Genomic DNA, 20,405 nt, shown 5'->3' on the forward strand with positions numbered 1-20,405 from the left:
TTTATCATTTATTCATATATTGCCATTTTATTGAACAAAGTGCGACAACAATTACATTATTTTGATGGTTTTTGCAACAAATATATAGTTATAAATATAAATAGACAGTTGTAAGGAAGCATTAAAAAATACAAAGACACACATTATCTGGGTGCCGGCAGACATATGACAGTACAAGGCCTTAAGCTTATGGGATATGGAATTAATTAAGAATCACCTTTTTGGTCAAGCCCCTTCATATCATACAAATGAAATGTGAACAAATAAAGATGATGGAATGAGATACTTCTGGGTGTAGTCCATTAAGTAAATGTGTCTATAACCTGAAAAAATTATCATTTTTACAAAAAATGTAATATTATCTTATTTTATATTTAACAATCACAAAAGCATTTAACTTAAACTGAAACAACGCAGAAATGGAGTAATAATCAACATTTAATCATTTTTCAGCAGCAAAAATATATCCTATAATTATTTGTTTGTCAATATACCTGTTTCAATGCTTGCTACTGGAATTGCATAAACACCCAATTTCTTGTTTACTCCACTAGATGAGAAATCCTTCACAGTAAACATCAAAATGGCCAATTCTGGCATGTTTATTGTAAATTCCATATCACAATTCCAAAGAGGGTTGAAGCCTGAGGGGAAATTAAGAAAAATTTAGCAAGATATCATGCTTATGTTAACACCAAAACATCACCTTGCTGGACTAATGCTTCCTTGAGAAGAAGTACCAATAATTTTGAGAGGTCGATAAACCAAGACTATATTTATTATTAATGATCTATAGTAATTTTTTCATTGTTCATATCATTATTTCAACTCAAAGCCTGGATGGGTTCAGTCACAACCTGAGAAAGGCTCATATGATTAATTTATTCATTGAATGGCTTAAAAAGGAGACTTTTATCAGCATTAAATTTTTAATTCCAAAGTCTCTGCAGGGTTAACACCAAATAGGCTCTGGATGATAAAATTTCTCTATAAGTAGAGTTCAAGTGAGTACTTCCAAATAAATCTGAAAGGATCTAAAAAGTGAAACTTAACAAAAAAGTGTAAATTGATTCATATACTTCTCTGCTTTTATACTTACAGAATTTTTTCTTCAAATTCATTGAGTCAACGTGAGACAAAAACATTACTTTGGCCTCATAAGTAAGCAGGCAAAAATGATTCAAATTTGTCATATGATAATCCTCATTTGTGTGATTTATTATTTAAAAATTAAGTTCTGGGTTATTATCAAGAAAATGTTTCTAATTTTCAAAAAGGATTTTGTGCCAATAGAAGTTAATGTGCAAAGGAAGCAAATGAGGTGAAGAAAAATAACTCTGACACTAGACCAGTAGATTGAGGAAATTTACCAGCAGCATCCAAAAATGGAGCAGAGGGTTTATCAAAATTTAGGGAACTCTCATAAAACAGAGCAAAAATAAAATTACAATATTCACTAGTTTATTGATTTTAATTCCTTCTCTGCTGTAAGTATTGAGATTTGATCCATAGATACCATTGACCTTAGAAACTTATATTTTGCAATGCTTTTCACCTCACCATTGTTTCTCACAGGTTTGGTTTTTAATTTCCTCTTGTCAGATTCATGACCCAAAATTTCTGCTTTCACATATGGGTCAACAATCTCCCCTTCCAGAGATTGATCAGGCTTTGGAATATACTGTCCGCTGATAACTTTCAGTTTCAAGATGATTCTTTCTCTGTAAATGTTTTCTTATTATTCATACAAGTAAGTACAGAACTTAAAAATATAGTAGATCAGATGTTACAATTCAAATAACTAGACAAATATTGAGTTTGACACACTTTGGAAAAAGCATTTCATTTTAGCAGTCAAGTTAGCACCCAAAAATTACTGCTTCAAGTATAAAAAAATTGTTTTTCCTCTAACAATTTTTGCTAATGTGTGTATTTTAATTACAATTATTTGGGTTTTGGTTCTCTGCAGTCAAAATAACATAAAACACATTAACTTTCCATTTTTAGAAAATAATAGAAACAGTCCATAAGCTAAAACACATTTATTAAGTGAGATTTTATAAATAATAATTGCATAGCCAATGAAAACACTCCCTACTTATCTCTTTAACCCATTTGCCTGCATACCTTATATTTTCAAAGGCTTCAAATTATTTACTGTGACAAATATTCTTAAATTTAAAGAACAAAGGCATGAATGATATTTCCATTTCATTGTTAACTGTGATGGATAATGTAAATTTAAATTTACTAATACTGTGCAGTATTGAGAATCAAAATTCCTATTTCTGCAATCACATTGGCAATGTATGGTTACACAATTATGTAAAAATGTTGTCACATGTCAGCCAAATATATATCTTCCAAATAGAACCCTCTTCAGTGACGCACAAATATATAAAAACACTGATGTAGATTTTTTAAAACATAGAAACACAAAGAAAGGACACTCGCATTGTAGTTTTGATGTTTCAATGGCACGGCTGCAATCATCAGAATGCTGTCGTTGGGGGAATAGCGGAAAGGATATGTGAGGGGAACAGTGAGGAAATGAGAGGTCAGGCACGAATAGGAAATGAATGAAGGGGTGGGAGGGGATATATAGGCAGCCATTGAATGGATTCAGTGGCCTTGATTCAGTTGGGAAGATTTAAATGACTGGAGCACCCAGATCTCATGGGTTCTCTCCTCCATGGTACTCATACCTGCAGATTTGGGAAGGGTTTCAATCATCTGAAACAGAGAAGCGGTCGTCAAAAGAATGGTCGTGGGAAGCAGTGTGAGTAGGGATGGGATGATTAAGGAAGATGGGAGATTTGGTGGTTATTCATGCAGGGGAAAAGGGTGGTGATGCATTCACCCACGTAGAAGGTAGGGCAGAAGTTACAGCAGAGGCAGTATGTAATATTTTTTGAGGAGCAGGTGGCATCGGGTTGGGAATTGGTAGTAAGGGAGGTGGTAGGTCTTAGAAGATTGCAGTATTTGCAGCGTGGGCGGTTGCATGGTGCGAACAGGGGCAGAGGAGAGATAGGGGTGCTTGCAGGTGGTTTTGTCGACTTGAAGATGTCTTGCAAGGTCAATGGGTATTAAAATGAAACAGAGGAAGAACGTGGGAATAAAAATATGGTCTGACTGTTATTAATAATTTGGAAGAGTTCATGGATTATATACTTAATTTTTTGGGTTCTGAGGAAGAAAGTGGTGATAAGGTTAGGACATTTGGATGGTTTGGTTTGGGGAGAGGAGTGTATTAGGTTGAACTTCGATAATTTTACTGTTCAGTAGTTTTTCAGGGTACCCGCATTCCCTGAGAGAGTCATGTAGCTGGTCCATGTATTTCTGCAGGGAGGGGATGTTGTTGCAAAGATGGGAGGCCATGGACAGAGTGAGAACGGGATGGAGGGTTTTGTAAGTGATGGGTGGCAGCTCTTGAAATGAAGGTATTGTTAGTTGTTGGTCAGTTTAATGTCAACTGAGGTGTTAAACTTATTGTTCTGGAGGTGCATGTTTATACCTAGGAAAGCAATATTTGAATCAGATATAGATGAAGTGAAAGATACCAAGGAGGAGTTTAGAGAGGAAATGAAGGAGGATAAAGTTTCATATCCGTGGGACCAAAGGAGGAAAATACCATCAATATAGGGGGCTCAGAAGAGTGGTTTAAGGGTTTTTGGTGGAGAAAGGTATGTTAAAGTTTTCCCATAAAAAGATTGGTGTATGCAGGAGCCATATGCATGCCCATTGCAGTGCCTTTTATTTGTAAATAGATTTTTTAGTTAATTTTGAAAGCATTTTTGGTGAGGACAAGTTGCATCAGTTCGATGAGGAATATTGTGGATGGGCTGTGTGGTACAGCTTGTAGGGAGAAGTAATATTATATTACAGGGATTTTAGGCTTTCTTTGTGGGGAATGGAGGTGTAGAGCGATATAACGTCTATTGTGGCCATGAGAATGGTCTTGATGTGAGAATTTGGGATTTAGTGCAAACATTCCAGAAAGTGGTATGAATCTTTGATATCAAAAGGGAATGAAGTGACTATGGGTTGAAGATGGTAGTCTATTAATTTGGAGTTTTGTTCAGTGGGTGATTTGATGCTGGAGACAATGGGTAATCCAGAGTTTTGTGAATTTTGGGTAGCAAATAGAAATTGATTAGGTGGAGAAAGAATGTACATATCTTCGGACGAGAGACCTTCTTTGGGACAAAAATTGGATAGAAAAGAGAGAATATCCTTCTAATATGAAAGGTTAGGATCTAGGGGTAGACTCCTCCTCGTACTGCTTCCTGCGACTAATCATTCGATGACTACTGCTCTGTTTCAGTGATTGAAACCCTTCCCAAATCTGCAAGTAGCATAGAGGTGAGAACCTTTGAGATGGCGCATATCTGGGTGCCCCAGTCATTTAAACCTCCCGAGCTGAAACAAGCCTACTGAATCCATCCAATAGCTACCAATTATCATTTACTGTAATACTGTATAAGTTTTAAAATTTTTCCTAAAAATCAGTATTTTACTTACCCATTATTTTCAAGGCTACTGCCCTTGGTTGTTGCATACCGTAGATACTCAGGTTTCAAAACATATCCACAATTACCATTTTGTTTAAATTTTGCTGCATTTAAAAACGTAGCCTTGTCATCACTCTGATAATTCAGTGCCACTGAAATTTAATGATCAGTGTGATTAAAGGAAGGCACAGTGAATAATATAGGCAAATTATTTAGGCATAGGAACAAGGTCAGGGTAAGAGTTTTAACTCTATACTAGATGAAGTGGACTGGAAGATGACCGTTTCAATTGAATAAGCTCATTTCTACATTTTATCTGGTGATACCATGAACCAGGAATCACTTACCTATTTGACATCCCACATTCCAAAAAGACAGTGGCTTGTAATTAGAAGATTCAGTCCTTATTCCACTTGGGTATATTCTACTAAGTTGTTTAGTGTTATAGATGATGAAATTTTCCCTCTCATTTTGAATTAGTTTTTCAGCTTTCGACTCAGAAAAAGATGACATCTGATAGCATTTTCCTAAAATAAAAATTAATGAACCGGATAATTTTAACATTCAGTACTTAGCATGTTTTTGAAACAATTACCTTTTCACCAATATTTTATTTCCTAAATTCCCTACCTCCAGATGTCCCTTGAAAACCATGGAAGTGTACTGCTTGGCAAATATTCACTAAATCAGATAGGTGAACGTCAACAGCTGCTGCCTAAAATTAATATAAGTTAAAATGGTCTCCTAAATAGAATTTAAACATTTGTAATCATTTAGATTAAAATATGATAGTTTGAGCATGCATTTTAGTTAGCTATGACCAGGGAAACAGCACAGATGGAAGAATGTATTTAAGAAAGACTTATGAGAAAAGTAAACCCTTCTAATACTTGAGTGAACAATATTTTGCACCATTTACTCATTTGGATTTTCAATCTTTTGTCAACATCTGGTGCTCATATTGCCTGAATTTTAGTATTTATAGACTATCTATCTACTATAATATTCTGGTGAAGTTGGTTCATAACATTTTTAAATAATTTATGTTCTACCTAAATGAACCTGAATATGCCAATTTTCCACTATAGATATCAATTTGCTTCTTCTTTATCTGTACCTAAACTTAAGAAATTTCATCATGTCATTATGGAGCTAGGTAGCTTTTAGCAGTAATACTTATATTAAATTTTTATCATCTCTGCATACAGAATATAAAATAATAACTTGAATTTCTAAGAATACTTCACATTTGAAAAAACCATTGATCAGTTGTATAAGATCATTTTTGTATAACATTTAGATACTGCGACAATTTATATGCAGTTTTATTGAACAACAAGAATTGCAAAAAGTTACAAAAAAATTTACTTATATGTGCCATGGGCCAAATTAGTGCATCTAGTCAGACAGGTTCAGATTTTTGATCTTAGTGCTATGTCCTATTATGGTATACCTTTTTTTCTGTATCAGTTTGTTCATCACAGATTTCACTATCATCATCGCAGTCATCTCCCTCTGATGTTCTATTCTTCTTAGCTTTGATAATTATCTTCAGTTTCAGATCTTCCGGAGATGGTAGAAATTCCATTTTCTCATCAACAGGTTGTAAATAAAGCATTTCTGTAAAATGTTAACGTTATTTTTTGCTGAGAATACAAGATTTATCATCAAAGTAAAATATTTAAATTCATAAAAATGCCAAGAAAATCATCAATATTAGAAAACGACTTTTCTTACAGACTTCATGTATAATGACATTTCCATAGCTTTTTTGCTGTGCTTTTTGATGGATGCTAACTTTCCATTCTCTTTTTCTTCACATTGTACACAATACAATGGCAGCTAGGTACTACTTATGTATAAAAATATATTATATTGTATTAGTTTAATGTTGGTGACCACAGTGGAGATTATATTAAGATCCATAAGTCTCAAGTAGAGAAGGAAAAATGAATGAGGGAGTCCACCAATCATAGTCTTATTGATTTGTCAGGAGTAGAGGGGATGGTACTGAAAAATCCGAAGTAGATGGGAAAGATGGATGCTGATCATTTTGATTGGCAATATTATGCTGAAAACTGAAGTAGGAGAGAATACTAGGCAAGAGAGGAAGAAGCGGGCAAAGAATTGGCCAATTGGATGTCATGAAGGAAGTATGTAGAATTGAAAATGGGCTTTTTGTACGACCAGATGTCAGGTAATATTTTTTTAGGAGAGATGAGAGAATATTTTGCTGTATCGTAGTATAGTCTTAAGTTCATCTGAATTCTACCTTGAACAGTAGAATACCAATGATAATAAGTCCTAAGAATTTCTTAATTAATTAGCATAGGCATTGATCTGGGATGAAATAAGAATTCTTCAGAGACAATTACATAACAGTTACCATATTTGTCATTTTCACCTTAAAGGAAATACAGGGAGGAATACCTGTTAGCATTTAGTCCTAAAGTAAGAATATTATCATGGGAACATTGGCATATTAGATCATCGCCCAGATAATATGGTTACTAAATAGATGATCCCAGAAATTTCTTTATGTTGTCATCATGATTTCTGCAAGGAATTAATGGTAAACAACGTGACTCTTTTGAGAGAGTTGGAAATTTGATATATGGATCAAGAATTACTTGTGTGATGGTTGTGAGATTAGTAAATGTTATCAGTAGACCTTTAAGCAGGCAAAACCTGGTAAGAATTTAAACTACAGTTACCCTGACTTTAGTGATCTACAATATGTTTTGTTATCCACTTTAAAAAAAGAAGTTTCTCACAGTGTGGCAAATATTTAAAAAAGTACGTGATGAATTGTACCGTATACTTTCACTATGCTTTTACCATAGAAAGTCGACACAGATAAAAGTATTGTCTGCTTTTAAAAAAAATTGGATTTTGTTGATGGCAATTCAGTATTTATTATTTTGACAGCCTTTATACAGTTTATCAAACAAGTTTAACTCTCCATTCCAATTACTAAAATAGGTAGTACCATATATTATTTGGATTGGTTAGTACTTGTAGAGTTTAAACTTGCATTAATGAAGAGGTCAAATTCCTTGTTTATTATCAATGTAAATCATTTGTAAATTCATATGTTTGTGGGCATAAATTAATTGTTTTTTATTATATTTTACTATTGTTTTACTAAATACATGATATAATGTCATGGACTTAAATTTTACCGTTATTTACTTGAAGAATTTGTCTACTGTAGACTTGCTTTTTATGTTAATTAATTGTGCTTTGCATATGCCTAGTAGTTAAAGAGAGTAAATATTTTCCACAGTATCATCAACATAATGTTAGCATCATATTTTTATTTAAAATACGAATGGTTGCGATAGCCAATGAGGCTAGTGAAAAGAGTACACCCCAAGAACAAAGCAAGCACTAAATTCTGGCTGAAATGAAATGGGGAATTCCGGGAAATGAAAGCATTCATGGGTGCTGACTCCATAGATCTGCCTTTTTATTAACCCCACTGCAAATCAGAGAAAATATAGAATTTATCTAGAACCCTACTAATCTATATTTACCTAATCTCAAACTATATTTTTATTAACAAAAATAATGACACCATCATTTTTACACTTACAATTAGTTTGAGAAAAACTGGATTTGTAGTAAACACCACATATTTTATTATAACTCTTTTTTCCTTACTCATGCAATGCTCAGAGAGGCATAGAAAATCAGGTAAGTTACCTCGAAGATATATTTCAAGTTTGTTTACATTATTTCTGAGGCACTGAATATTCAAGAAGTTTATCTTCCTTGAATTGGCTTTTTCATTAACTCTGTTCTTGTGCAGGATGAACCTTCAGAAAAAAGGCAATTATTCATCAGTATGCTCTTTGGCCAAATGAAAGCTCTAAAATGGCATCCTTGAACCCTTTCACTCCTGAGAATGTACTTCGCATATTCCCTTGGAAGGCTGCTGTGAACGTACCTTTTCACCTTCTCTGTGATGTGCCATCATACTTTGCCATTTTATGAAAATTATGTCCGTCAAATTAAATCAATTTAAATTTTCCATTAAATAAACAATGAATTTAGATTGTTTTTATCATTTGGATTATTTAATTATTTCAGGAGTAATAAAGGTTACAGAGACATGATACCCTCCATTTTTGCTTCATGTGAGGAGTAGGAATCTGGAGAGTGAACTGCAGCAAAAGGGTTGTCTTTATCAATGCTAATCTTAAAAGATGTATACAGTCCTTTTGACACTTTTAACTTTTCCACCTCTGGACTGTTAAATTTATTGTATTATTCATAGTTGTTCAATTTTTACTTATCATACTTTTTTATATCTTCAGCAGAAGAGTTGATGTGAAAATTCCAGGCATGCATGTGTGTTTTATGCATGCCCCTCTAATCGAGGAATTATCACTTGCAGCTCCAACAACCAGAGAACCCTTTCTTCTCCTCCTGCTTAGAGCTAGCTTGAAGTTATCTCTATCAATGGGACTAATCACTTCAGCTGACAGTTTCTTTACATTGCAATCCTAGTTGTCGTAGTTTTTAGGGGAGGCGACCGACAACTGAGGTCATTTGCGCCATAGGGGATGGACAGGAAAGGATGAAGGGTGGAGAGAAACCTGGCGTCGGCATTAGCCTACTCTTTACGAAAGGCGCCAAGGGGTCCGCAGTTTAACGTCCCATCTGACGGACGGCGTACTTACTCAAAGTGCCCTCCAAAAAGCACCTCAAGTATCGAGATCGAGATACCTCTGAAAAATATTCAACACCGCCAGGATTTGAACCCGCGCCCTCTGGGTGGGAAGCCAGTATGTTAGCCCCCGCACCATCTCGATCCCCATTGCAATCCTTCACTACATTGGCAAATTATTTCTTGCTATAGATTTAGTGGTGCTCAAGCTTACCTTGGGCTTCACAGGCTGGTTTTGGGGAATATTATAATTTACCCGAATCATCTTCAATTCATCTGCTTTTTCTATTTCATTTCCAAAGTCCACGTTAGGTTTTTTTTGGCAAACTATCCACATCCTGGTAATTTCATCGGGCAATATTCAATCATATTCAACATGGAATCATCACCACATCCACACAAGTTGCCATAAATTAGGAATTTCATATAAAATTACAATGGAATTGGATGTCAGAATTTGTAACTCATTACACTCTGATTGGAAACGAGTGAAAATAACATGAACTATACAGAGGAGAGTCTGGAAACATTGGTTTGTTGTCACAGCAAGTTTACATGAGTCAGACAGGATGGAAAAACTAGCATGCTTAAAAAGTTGTAAGAACTGTCAAAGAATATCAAACCTAATGAGAACACTCAACTTGTATCCTGGAAATGAACATTTCTTTTCAAATGTTGCACCCACTTGAGGAATAGCATTAAGAGGAAGGAAGTTGAGATAATGAGCACATTAAGGGTCATAAGGGTTTGAAATTGAATTTTGAATTTAACTATACATCACTTTATGGTGAAAAGATATCACCCTTAATGAGATACTCAAATAATCTTTGAACAGTTTGACATTTATAAAGCATCCCCTGCCCTTTAGTAACAAGGTGGCAAAGATTTAGCAATTGGAGTACTGATAAGTGCTTGAATGGGTTAGGACTGTTCAATGCTTCTCATACTAAACAGTTTGAAAGAAAAATACTTAAAATAATTAAGTGATTAATAAAAACTGAGTTTTGATGATCCTACATACCAATTTACACATTTCTGGTATTTAGCATGCTCACCAACTTAATGCATCCACAAAGTTATTGATCTGTAATGTGCTATTCAAAAAGAGGACTCACTTAAGTCCAATAATTCCTCTATTTCCATTTGTCTTCATTGTTTAATCTGGAGTTTGTGTGTGTATTGCTATAATTACCCCATTTTGGTGGACAAGATATTATAACATGTCAAAAGTTTCGAAGAATAAAATAGTTTCAAGTTATAATACTATCTACCTTTTAAAATGCTTCTGAGATGGAAAGCAATCCGTTCTTGCTGTACTTCACTGCAGTGATTCTCCAGGGACAATATAACTGGGTATTCTGAAGAAGCAAAAGCATGTGGACGAATAGCATCACTTAAAACATCACGGAGTAAAATTTTTGTGGTCAGAGTGTAGCCATGGTAGATGATTGGCTCACCATCTGGGCCATCCCAAATATCCACTATGAATTGGAAGAAAAACATGTTTTAAACTTTATAAAAATTAAAGGGTATGTTACAAATTACTATTTCAACTCACATTCCACGCAGCGACATCCATTTTTTAATGCTTGAATATACCCTTCAACACTGCTCTCTCCATTTAACTGCCCCCCAGTAAGATAGCTAGATAAGAAACACTGATTTGTGGATCATCATATCAAGAGGTCAATGTAAAGCCATAATTCCCATTTCTAATCTCAATGAAGAATAAATTAGTGCAGGGACTTACGTGTTATGAGAAGATGCGATGAAGTAGTGTGATAGAGGAAATTTCATATCCTGATAAATTATGTTATGCTCACTGTTGAATAAATCGCATTGCTCTGACAGTAACAATTGTGTGAACCCTGAGAATTAAAAAATTATTGTCAATTGACCATACACATAAAATTCAATGAAAGTTATCTCAAATCAGACAAAAAATATACCAATCAAAGACAACATCCCATTTTTCTTCAGATCAGTTGATTCAAATGTAGAAATTAAATTCCAGCATTTCTCAGTAGTAATATCATTCATTCCTTGCTCTGACTTGAGAAAATCACATAATTCTGTTGATTTCATTTCTTTTCCATTACTTGAATATCTTGAAATAAAACAAAGATAGCGAAGTAAAAGCTGCAAATTTTTTTATAAAACCACCTTAAGTAACATCCTTTGTGGTTAAATGTATTAAATTAGATAGATACCTTTTAAAAATGTCTTCAATATCTCCTCTTTTCATCAACAAAAAGAAGAAATCTACAAATTCATTCTCATCCAATACTTGTTCTCCTTTTATGGTATGTTTTTGTGTGTTTGCTTTCTGTAAATAAATTGATTTCTTACATTTGTTTTTTATATGTGCATACATACATACATAAACTAGTCAGTTTCTTATTGCCTTAAGGAGTGTTTTGTGCAGCAGCCCTCCCTTTTAAACAATGGCAGTGAAGGTGCATTTCCTGTGGTTACGCTAAGCCTATTCCACTCTTAGCTAGCAGTAATTGCAAATGACTTATTATAAATGGTTGTCCAATGATGTAGTATTACAAGATTTTGATTCCCTCAAGTGCTTGTTTCGTGTACCTTATCAAACTTAGGATATTGAGTGTAAGGTATTGAGGCATTTTGGTTTCCAGAAGTTGGTTCCAAAGTGTTGAAGTATGCCGTAGGCATCTAGAGTTTTGGCCAGGTAAGTTTATTAATATAAGTGATAATGTGATCAGATATTAGTAAGTCAAAGATAGGCCTGAGGGAACATTGGAATTTCATGGAAAGCTCTTGAGAGAGATTTTGGTATTCAACGTCAGCAAAGTCTAAGTGCGATACAATTAAGCTGGAAACTAATAATCTCATTAAAGGTTGGGGAATGGGATGCTTCAGTAAAGAAGAGTATATAACGACTGATTGACAGTTTTACATATTTAAAATACATGTTATGTCCAAGAGAGGGTTTCATCTATCATTACACATAAATTTCTAACAACTGTACACTATGGTATAGGGGCATCTGTGTTACACAATATTGCCAGTTGCTCTTTTTAATTCGATGCTAATGAAGGGGAACCCTATTATAATTGCTTGTGAATTGATAGGATTTATACTAAGGAAATTTGATTTACTCCATGTGTTCAGATTTCCTAAATCATCATTAATATGCATTATGATATTATTTATTTACTAATGTTTTCAGGATTTTTATTTATTTTTTATCATTATCACTTATTTTTATATCATTATCATTTATTCTTTTATCATTATTTACTGTCATTAATAGTTTTATTTTATTTATCATCAACATAAAAACAGCAATTTATTAGCTGTTACATCACATTTTTGAACTTGATCATCACAACAAAGGCAATTACTAGCACCCAAACTCTAGGTGGGGAAAACCCACCAAGGCAGGAATTGAACCAGAGATTTTTATGTTGGCAGATAGAGAGAGTAGCCCACCACCACCAGTGCCAGCCAAATATGCAAATTATTGAGAGCCACGTGTAAATAAATTTGCAGATCATTCATGCATAGGTGACGCTTGTAATTTATGAGCGAGGATGGACAATCATTGATCTACAGAGAAAATAAAAGTGGGCTGAGGATTGAACCTTGGGGTGTACCTCTTCAAACCTTTGCCAATGACGATTAAGCATTTTTGCCCATTACTTTCTGTTGTCGATCGCATAGGTATCAATCAACCCAATTAGCAGCCAAAGTATAAAATTCCATGCTCCTTAAATTTATAGGAAGAATATCAAAATAGTGAGCTGAAGGAAATATGACGAAATGCATTCTTCTCTTGAGAATTGCTCTTTATAGGTATTGGCTTAATTAAGACTCCCTCCCATTGTCTTGGGAAATGGTGTTGAGATAAGGATGAATTGAAAATATTTGTGATATGAAATCAGAGGGATTAATATTTTGGTGAAGTCAAACTGAATGCCAACATCTCATTACCCTTTATATTCAATTTGTTTAAGAGCAGTGGACGCTTGCATTTGAGTAATGGATTTAAACATAATTTCTGTAGGAGAATTGCTCATAGATTCTAGTTTTGAATACTATCATTGTAGAGTTTGATCTTTAAAATCCTTCAAGATATGATTAGGTGGCTGAGAATATGTATCATTAAACAAAATAGAAGACCAATATGCTAGTAATGTGAGATATTTTGGTTTACCTAAACCAATTTTTCTTAGTTTATCCCACAGTTGGGTCAGTGAGTTTTTTTTATTTTGTCATGGATTGGTGACATTAAATTTTTGTATTTCTTAGAAATTGCATTGTTTTATTGATGAGGTATTTCAGGTTGATTTTAGCTACATTATTTTACATTTTAAGTGGTTTCTAATGAAAACATCCTCAGACCTTTACCAATGCTGTCATTGTGATAGAGGGTGTAGGTAGCCTGTTATTTTGACATTTTTTGAGGATGCTGAGTGCTTCACCCATTTTTCAGCTAAAAATATCACCTGGATATTGTCGCTAGTTAGTATGGCTCAGAGCTGATTAAGAATAGTAGACAAGCTCTGAATGTTAAGATGTATGAATTTTAAATGATTGTGGGTATAGTTTTAGTGCATCATACAGCAGTTCTCCTGTGCTACATGAAAAGGTCATGGATGAATGTTAAGTGGTTGAAGATTGGCCCAGGAAAGAACTTGGAGGCATTTTGATTTAGATAGGAACTAGTCACTTTCATAGAGGGGGTGTTGAAACAGGAAAAAATGGTGGAGCTAAGGGGTTCTGGGAGGCTAAGGGGAGTTGTGAGTCATGTGGGAGGTAGTGGGTTTGCAGTCATTGCACACTGAGGGGTGCCACCTCATGGGATGGAGAAGGGTGGTTAGGTAATTAACCCCTGAATAATGTGCTTGGAAAATGGCAGTGTGCTTTGAGGTGAACATTCTGCACGGGTTGGCATGTCTTGTTGTTAGGGGATCAAGGGTCCATTAGAAATTCAAAACTAGTGATTCTTGGAAGAGGATACTAGTGATCAACAGACAAAGGAATGGTGATAATTACTATGAATTAAGAAAAATACAAAGAGCTGTAAAAATCAAATTATAACTCCCAGTCACTGATTAAGAGATACAAATTAATTTTCTTCCATAATATTATCGAAAACATGAGTGGAACATTACTGAATAAAAGTTTACACAGAGACATCATATTAGAAAGATAGATTACTATCCTCAGAAAATAATATTAGAAGTGAGCATGAAAAATGAAGTTGCACTGGTACATATAAGTAGGGGAACATTCAGGGAAAAACTTAAACTTAGATTTTACTGACATTGATAGACACCAGGTGATAGATAGTTTACACTCAGAGCACACTTATTATCACTTGAAAACACACGCTTTACAGCACTTCTTTACACTGTGAGGAAAATATAAAGCTTGAGATTTATACAGGAATGCTGGGACTTGATGGGGGAACTATTTTTCAGAGTGTAAGTGAAGTTACACACTCAGAATAGGCATTTAAAAATTACAGGAGCAAGAATAAGGAGGAGAGAAGAATGCGCAGGAACAGGGATGAAACAGGAATGTGGATGAATATGAACAGAATTATATTCGCAGGAACAGGAATTGGTTGGAATGCAGTCCACACAATGTGCATCAGCAGCAATAATAGTCTAAGTAAATCAGGTGTCAAATGCCTATGCTTGCGCATTGCTCTTAGTCACTCTGAGACACTCAGCTTTGGTGGTGCCAATTTCAAATGGAAGAATTTATGGTGACCCAGGCCTCTCTTGCCTTCTCTAAATCCTTTCCATTAGCAATATAGGTTCTAGTTCCATTTGGTCTAAGAGCAATGGTTTTGCCGCCTTGAGTCTGAACGTTTTTAGGACTGGCAAGATCTTGGGCAACATGGAAGAGTTTCCATATCCCAATGGTGAGAGACTCTGTTATTATATAGCCTTTTGATGCAAGTGGTTTTTTGGCCCTCCAGACTTTGCCTCTCTCTCTTTTGGTAGGATAACAATCTCACAATAATTAGTCTAGGAAAATCACTAGCAGCCGTCAAAGGCCTAATCATATGAGCCCACCCGAAAAGAATTTGTTTTTTGCTGACCTTTAATTTAGATACAAAGAAACTCTCAGGAATCCTTATACCATCTTCTCGGTCCTTCTCCTGTACACCATATGGAAGGTGAGTGGGTCGTTGGGTGCCATAAGCCTGCTTAAGCTCTATAATTTACCATCATGGATCCTTATCATTTTCCCCCACACCCTAAGGCCATCTCTTCCCGGCAGTCAAGGATGTCCCAAGTAAAGTAGTAGTAGTAGATTTAGGGGAGGTGACCGACAGCTGAGATCATTAGCGCCACTAGGGATTGGAAATGAGGAAGGGTGGAGAGAAACCTAGCATCTGCATTAGCTTACTCTTACAGAAAGGTCCTAAGGGGTCATCCCATCCATACAGGCATACTGGCGTAGTGGATCCAAAGTGCTGTCTACAAAGCACCTCAAGTAGGGATGGGGATGCCACTGAAAAATATATGCCATCTCCAGGATTCAACCTGGGTCGTCTGGTTGGGAAGCTAGCATGCTAGCCACCGCACCATACCAATCCCCACAGTGAAAATTCCCAACAATGCCCACGCTAATGCGTACGATTGGCTAGCCTGCCAGTGTCATATGGACAGAGTCAAGCACTCTTATCCCAGCAAGAAAATGTTGTGATGGTCACTAAAAGTGGATAACTCTTGTGTCGTCTCTCCCTACTGAGGTTCCTGCTCAATGCTCACCTAATTTGACATCAACTCCTCAGCAATGGTCTGCCAAAAGGAACAATGAGAGGAGTGGAGAAAGCACAAAAGAAGGAAAAATTTCAAGACACCAAAAGCACTAAAGAGGCCTCACAATTATCCTAGTATCACCATTAATATGGAGTAAATACCTTGTAAAATGTTTCATGCAACAAATATTGCATTATTCTATGCTCTAATCTAAAATGTTTTTCATGTCAGGTTCTGGTCCTGAGTAATGAAGCAGGCAACATGATTTATTTGTGTAAATTTTTGATTTTTTCTTAGTCATCTTTAGAATATGGACAAATATTTCAGATTAGTGCTTATCTTCAACCTCTATCTGGGGTAAGGTGAAAGGGACGTGTGTAATCCTCAAGGAAATGCCATAGCAAATGAAATCCCATGCATCTGTACTATCATTTCCAGCCATACTAGAAGGCACCCTTAAATTTGATAGCATGTCATATTTAAGATTTTAAAGTAACCTTATGAATAGAAACCATCTTAACTTGCTAACAAAAATCAGAAAATTCGGATCAGCTGACCAAGCAACATTACCAGACCATATGCTGTAAGGACACCTTATTGGACTCCACGGATATTTTAAGTGTAATAACTTCACAAGCAAGAAAATGGATCCTTATAAATAACTCAAAGTAATCAAAAGATCATATATACCAGAAAATAAGGGTAATATTGGAATCATCTCGTCCATTATTATCAAATGCAAAATATGTGCATATTCAAGCCACATTTCTGACCACTATATGATTGGCTGTTGTCATTATTCCCCTACCTATTGGCTACTAGAAAAGTTAATCTTTCTCCAATTAATAACATCTAATTCAGCAAAATAAAAGGAGGGGGATAGACTTTTTTTTTCGAAAAATGCTCAAGCAAATGCAAATGATACATGAAGAATAAATTTTATAGCCTACAGAAATGGGGTAATCAGCAAAATGTTTAAATGTGAGTGGATATATTCCAAACAGCGGTTTTAAATTCTGCATCAGCAATATTCAAGCAATGTGGAAAAATATCAACAATTCACCTGGTTCTAAAATGAAAAAATCAGTGGATGATATAATCCTTGATAATATATAGGTGAAGAAAAACAATTTTTGACTTAATCATTTGAAAATATTCCTTTCAAAATATTATTTCCAAAGTATTAATGATAATAATCATGAGTGTTGAAACAATTTTCCTACTATGGACTTATCTAAAGTTGTACTGAATGCCTGATTTCATGTTCCAAACATATATGTAGTTCAGGTCGGTCAAATTATAGGTATAGATAATACATACTTCTATATCTGCAAGTATAGATCATATTAGAATGAAGGGTGTCAAACTGATAAAGACTTAATTAAGTCCATTGTTGCTCAATATATTAATTCAAATATTAATGACTCCATGCTTCCCAATGCCCTAAAAACATTTTGAATCAAACCTTTACTCTATGCATTTCTATGTAAGAATCATGCTGAAGGTAGTAAAATTAGCAAATATTTTTGAGGAAGTGCTGAGTTATGGGATGGATAAAGTGGATTTACAGGAACAGAGGTGGACCTTATGACCGTACGACCTTAATAGCTATTTGGGACATAATTTGGTTGATGCTTGGTCTAGGAAAAGATTAATGAATGTGGAATGTATTAAGGTATCCTAGAGAACAAGATGGGATGTGCATAATTTATGGAAACCAGAATATTTGACCAATGTCAGAAGATATTCGGGATGAAAATGGAATAAAAATTACAGCATTAACACGAGAACAATTCAGTAGAGATAAAAATGGTCTGAAATAGAAAAGAGTATGGACAAAGCTGCGAAATATTGTAGTGGAAATGAAGCTGGCCAGGAATGAAGAACAATCTGATGATGACCTTAGAAATGATATAGAAAGGAAGAACATAGATGGATCAGTCAACATCCAAAGGAAGAAAAGACAGAATTGTGAAAGCTACAAAGGAAGCAGAAGACCAACAAACAGAATATTATGAAAAAAGAAAAAAATAATATCTAAGGAGCTTTCTGGAAATGATTTAGGAACTGAAGGCTCAGAATGAAATGAAGTTATAACAGATAACTGAACATATGGCAAAATAATTTCAGCCAAGAGCAAACTTACATCAGGATAATAACAAAAAGCTGTTCAGAGTAGATGAAGAAATTCTGGGAATTTGAAGAAAGTATTTTAGAGAACTGTTTAATATAAAACCAGGAAAAGAGAATGAGAGACTATGATATCTCAATGTAGAGCCAGATTTGATACAAAAGATTCTATAACTTGTATAGTTTTCCTTTTGATATTTCATTAATATAATTACGAATAATATTTGTTGATAATGCTGATACAACAATTTTCCAGGACTTTTGCATTACTATGCAGCTGACTTTTTTATCTTTAAAATTCTTATTTTAAATAAAATAGATTTTGAAAAAGTGCTAGGTAGTGATTCATTATTGTGCTAAGCAGTTTCCCAGGAGGTATAGCAATCTGCAGACACATAGAGATACAATTCAAATTAATTGATACAAATTTTTAAGTTGTTTTTATATCATCATAATAAGTCATTTTATGCATGCAAAACGCAATATATTCCTCTGAATGAAATACCTAAACCAGGTGTAAGGTATTTAGTTGGTAAGTTTTATGATAACTTCACGGTGAAATCAGCCCTGTTGAACATTGGTCTTCTAAAGTGGGTGGCTGCTGTAGGAAATTTTAAATATTTCCTAAAGAATGTTTACATGAATGTCAATTTTTCTCTACTCCTATTTATATTTGTTGACTACATATGTGAGGAATTTCTGATATCGGAAATGGCCATGTAGAAAATTTTCATTTCAATGAACACATCTATTAAAATATTTGCTGGATCTTGGTTACACACTATAGCCCTGTAATTGACTGAAAACAATAAGTCACAATCATCATATGCGAAAGTGGTGAAATTGGGTCAGTTGAAACCACTTGTACTGGAATGCATTCTTTTTAAATTAGGCACACACATTCTCCATAAATAACATGAACTTATGTAGTAGAATTGCGTACTGTTATACTGTTATGATAGCTCTGGATATCATGAACCCCATTTTCAGTTTCCTATTTCATTATTATGTCCACAAAAACAATCAAAATGTAATACATTTTCATTCAGCTTGGTCATCGAGCTCACCTCAAACAACTTCTTTGCTTCATGATGTTGCAATTTCACATTAAGCTGCTCCAATAGTTTGCAGCATTCTTCAAAATTTAGCCCTCCACTTTTATCCATGTCAGCATTCACAAACTGTTTTTTCAGCCACCTGTTTACATGTCGAAACAATTACCATATTAGCAAAATTAGTAATAAATTATTCCTGGTTTTTTGTACATTAACTTTTGATTTTCGATCATGATAATTCCTGAAAATGATGAGCTTTTAAAATTCAAGCTATTACATGTGAAGTTTTATTTTAGCTTACTTCTAAAGGCTTCAATTTAACCATTATCAACTGAAAAATGCTGCAATTTAATAAAAAACAATATTTTTTTAAATCGCAGATGACCATACAAATGATGAATTGGCATGCATACATGATAGTCACTACAAGAAGCTCATTTAGGTTTTCAAGTATTACAATATGGTTCCAGTTCATTATACTCAAAATTACCATTGATAAATATTCTAAGCCATCACATGAAATCTAAGGCCAATTGGAACTCAAAAATATTTGTTATTTTGGCCATACTCTTGCCTAGAATTACTCATGTGTAATGGATTTGTTATTTTGGCCATACTTTTGCCTAGAATTACTAATGTGTAATGGTAGATACCTGTCGTATTGTTCTGCATACTGCAATTCCTTAAGAACTGTTATTATGTGTTGAAGGGTAAGAACCCATACTTCAGCTATTTCTTTACTCCCAGCTGCCAAGTCTAAACTCTTTCGGTCAACCCCATAGACAATGGAGAAGCATGCAGCTTCATCAATAAATTCAAATTTTTTAGATTTTTTCCGATCTAAAATTTTATCTCTTTCTTGGCTCCTCCTCTTGTATTTTTCGATTTTCGTTTCAATCTTGTTGAATGTGTCTGTCTTCCAACCCCTTCTGACTTCAATGATATCTATTAACTCTACTGCAAAAGAAAATTTAAATGTAAAACAGACTGTCTACCAGCTGTAATTTGAAAATTGTAAAACATTCTTAAGCTCTAAATCTAAAAAAACAGGCATATTCTCTAAAAGCAGTGGCCTAGAATGTAAGCACCTACTTACGTTGCTACTTGCTTGATTTTCTATCATATATTAAGCCCTTACTTTCTATAATGCCTAAAAATATGTATAATCCCATCAGGATAACTGGAGGGTAAAGAATTGAAGAAAATATCTCAACCAATAACCATTGAAGATGCCATATTCCACTGAATTAATTTACATAAAAATGAAATTGAAAATGTTGGCTATTAA

At 34.5% G+C, this 20,405-nt stretch overlaps 1 protein-coding gene across 1 annotated transcript in view; it reads right to left on the reverse strand.

Moving 5' to 3' along the window:
* Positions 1 to 20,405, reverse strand: part of LOC139695599 (1-phosphatidylinositol 4,5-bisphosphate phosphodiesterase delta-4-like) — a 47,745-nt gene continuing 27,340 nt past the window's right edge. The window contains exons 3-16 of the mRNA XM_071594399.1: positions 19,771 to 20,074; positions 19,130 to 19,259; positions 11,394 to 11,509; positions 11,133 to 11,290; positions 10,934 to 11,051; positions 10,742 to 10,827; positions 10,455 to 10,664; positions 5,965 to 6,131; positions 5,142 to 5,226; positions 4,859 to 5,038; positions 4,522 to 4,663; positions 1,561 to 1,721; positions 495 to 644; positions 1 to 323 (exon numbers count right to left, since the gene is read on the reverse strand). Coding sequence (XP_071450500.1) covers positions 241 to 323; positions 495 to 644; positions 1,561 to 1,721; positions 4,522 to 4,663; positions 4,859 to 5,038; positions 5,142 to 5,226; positions 5,965 to 6,131; positions 10,455 to 10,664; positions 10,742 to 10,827; positions 10,934 to 11,051; positions 11,133 to 11,290; positions 11,394 to 11,509; positions 19,130 to 19,259; positions 19,771 to 20,074 — 2,090 coding nt within the window. The 3' untranslated portion in view covers positions 1 to 240. The remainder of the gene's footprint in view (positions 324 to 494; positions 645 to 1,560; positions 1,722 to 4,521; positions 4,664 to 4,858; positions 5,039 to 5,141; positions 5,227 to 5,964; positions 6,132 to 10,454; positions 10,665 to 10,741; positions 10,828 to 10,933; positions 11,052 to 11,132; positions 11,291 to 11,393; positions 11,510 to 19,129; positions 19,260 to 19,770; positions 20,075 to 20,405) is intronic.

This window comes from Hetaerina americana, unplaced genomic scaffold (genome assembly GCF_022747635.1).
Source record: "Hetaerina americana unplaced genomic scaffold, ioHetAmer1.1.p SCAF_60, whole genome shotgun sequence".
NCBI lineage: Eukaryota > Metazoa > Arthropoda > Insecta > Odonata > Calopterygidae > Hetaerina > Hetaerina americana.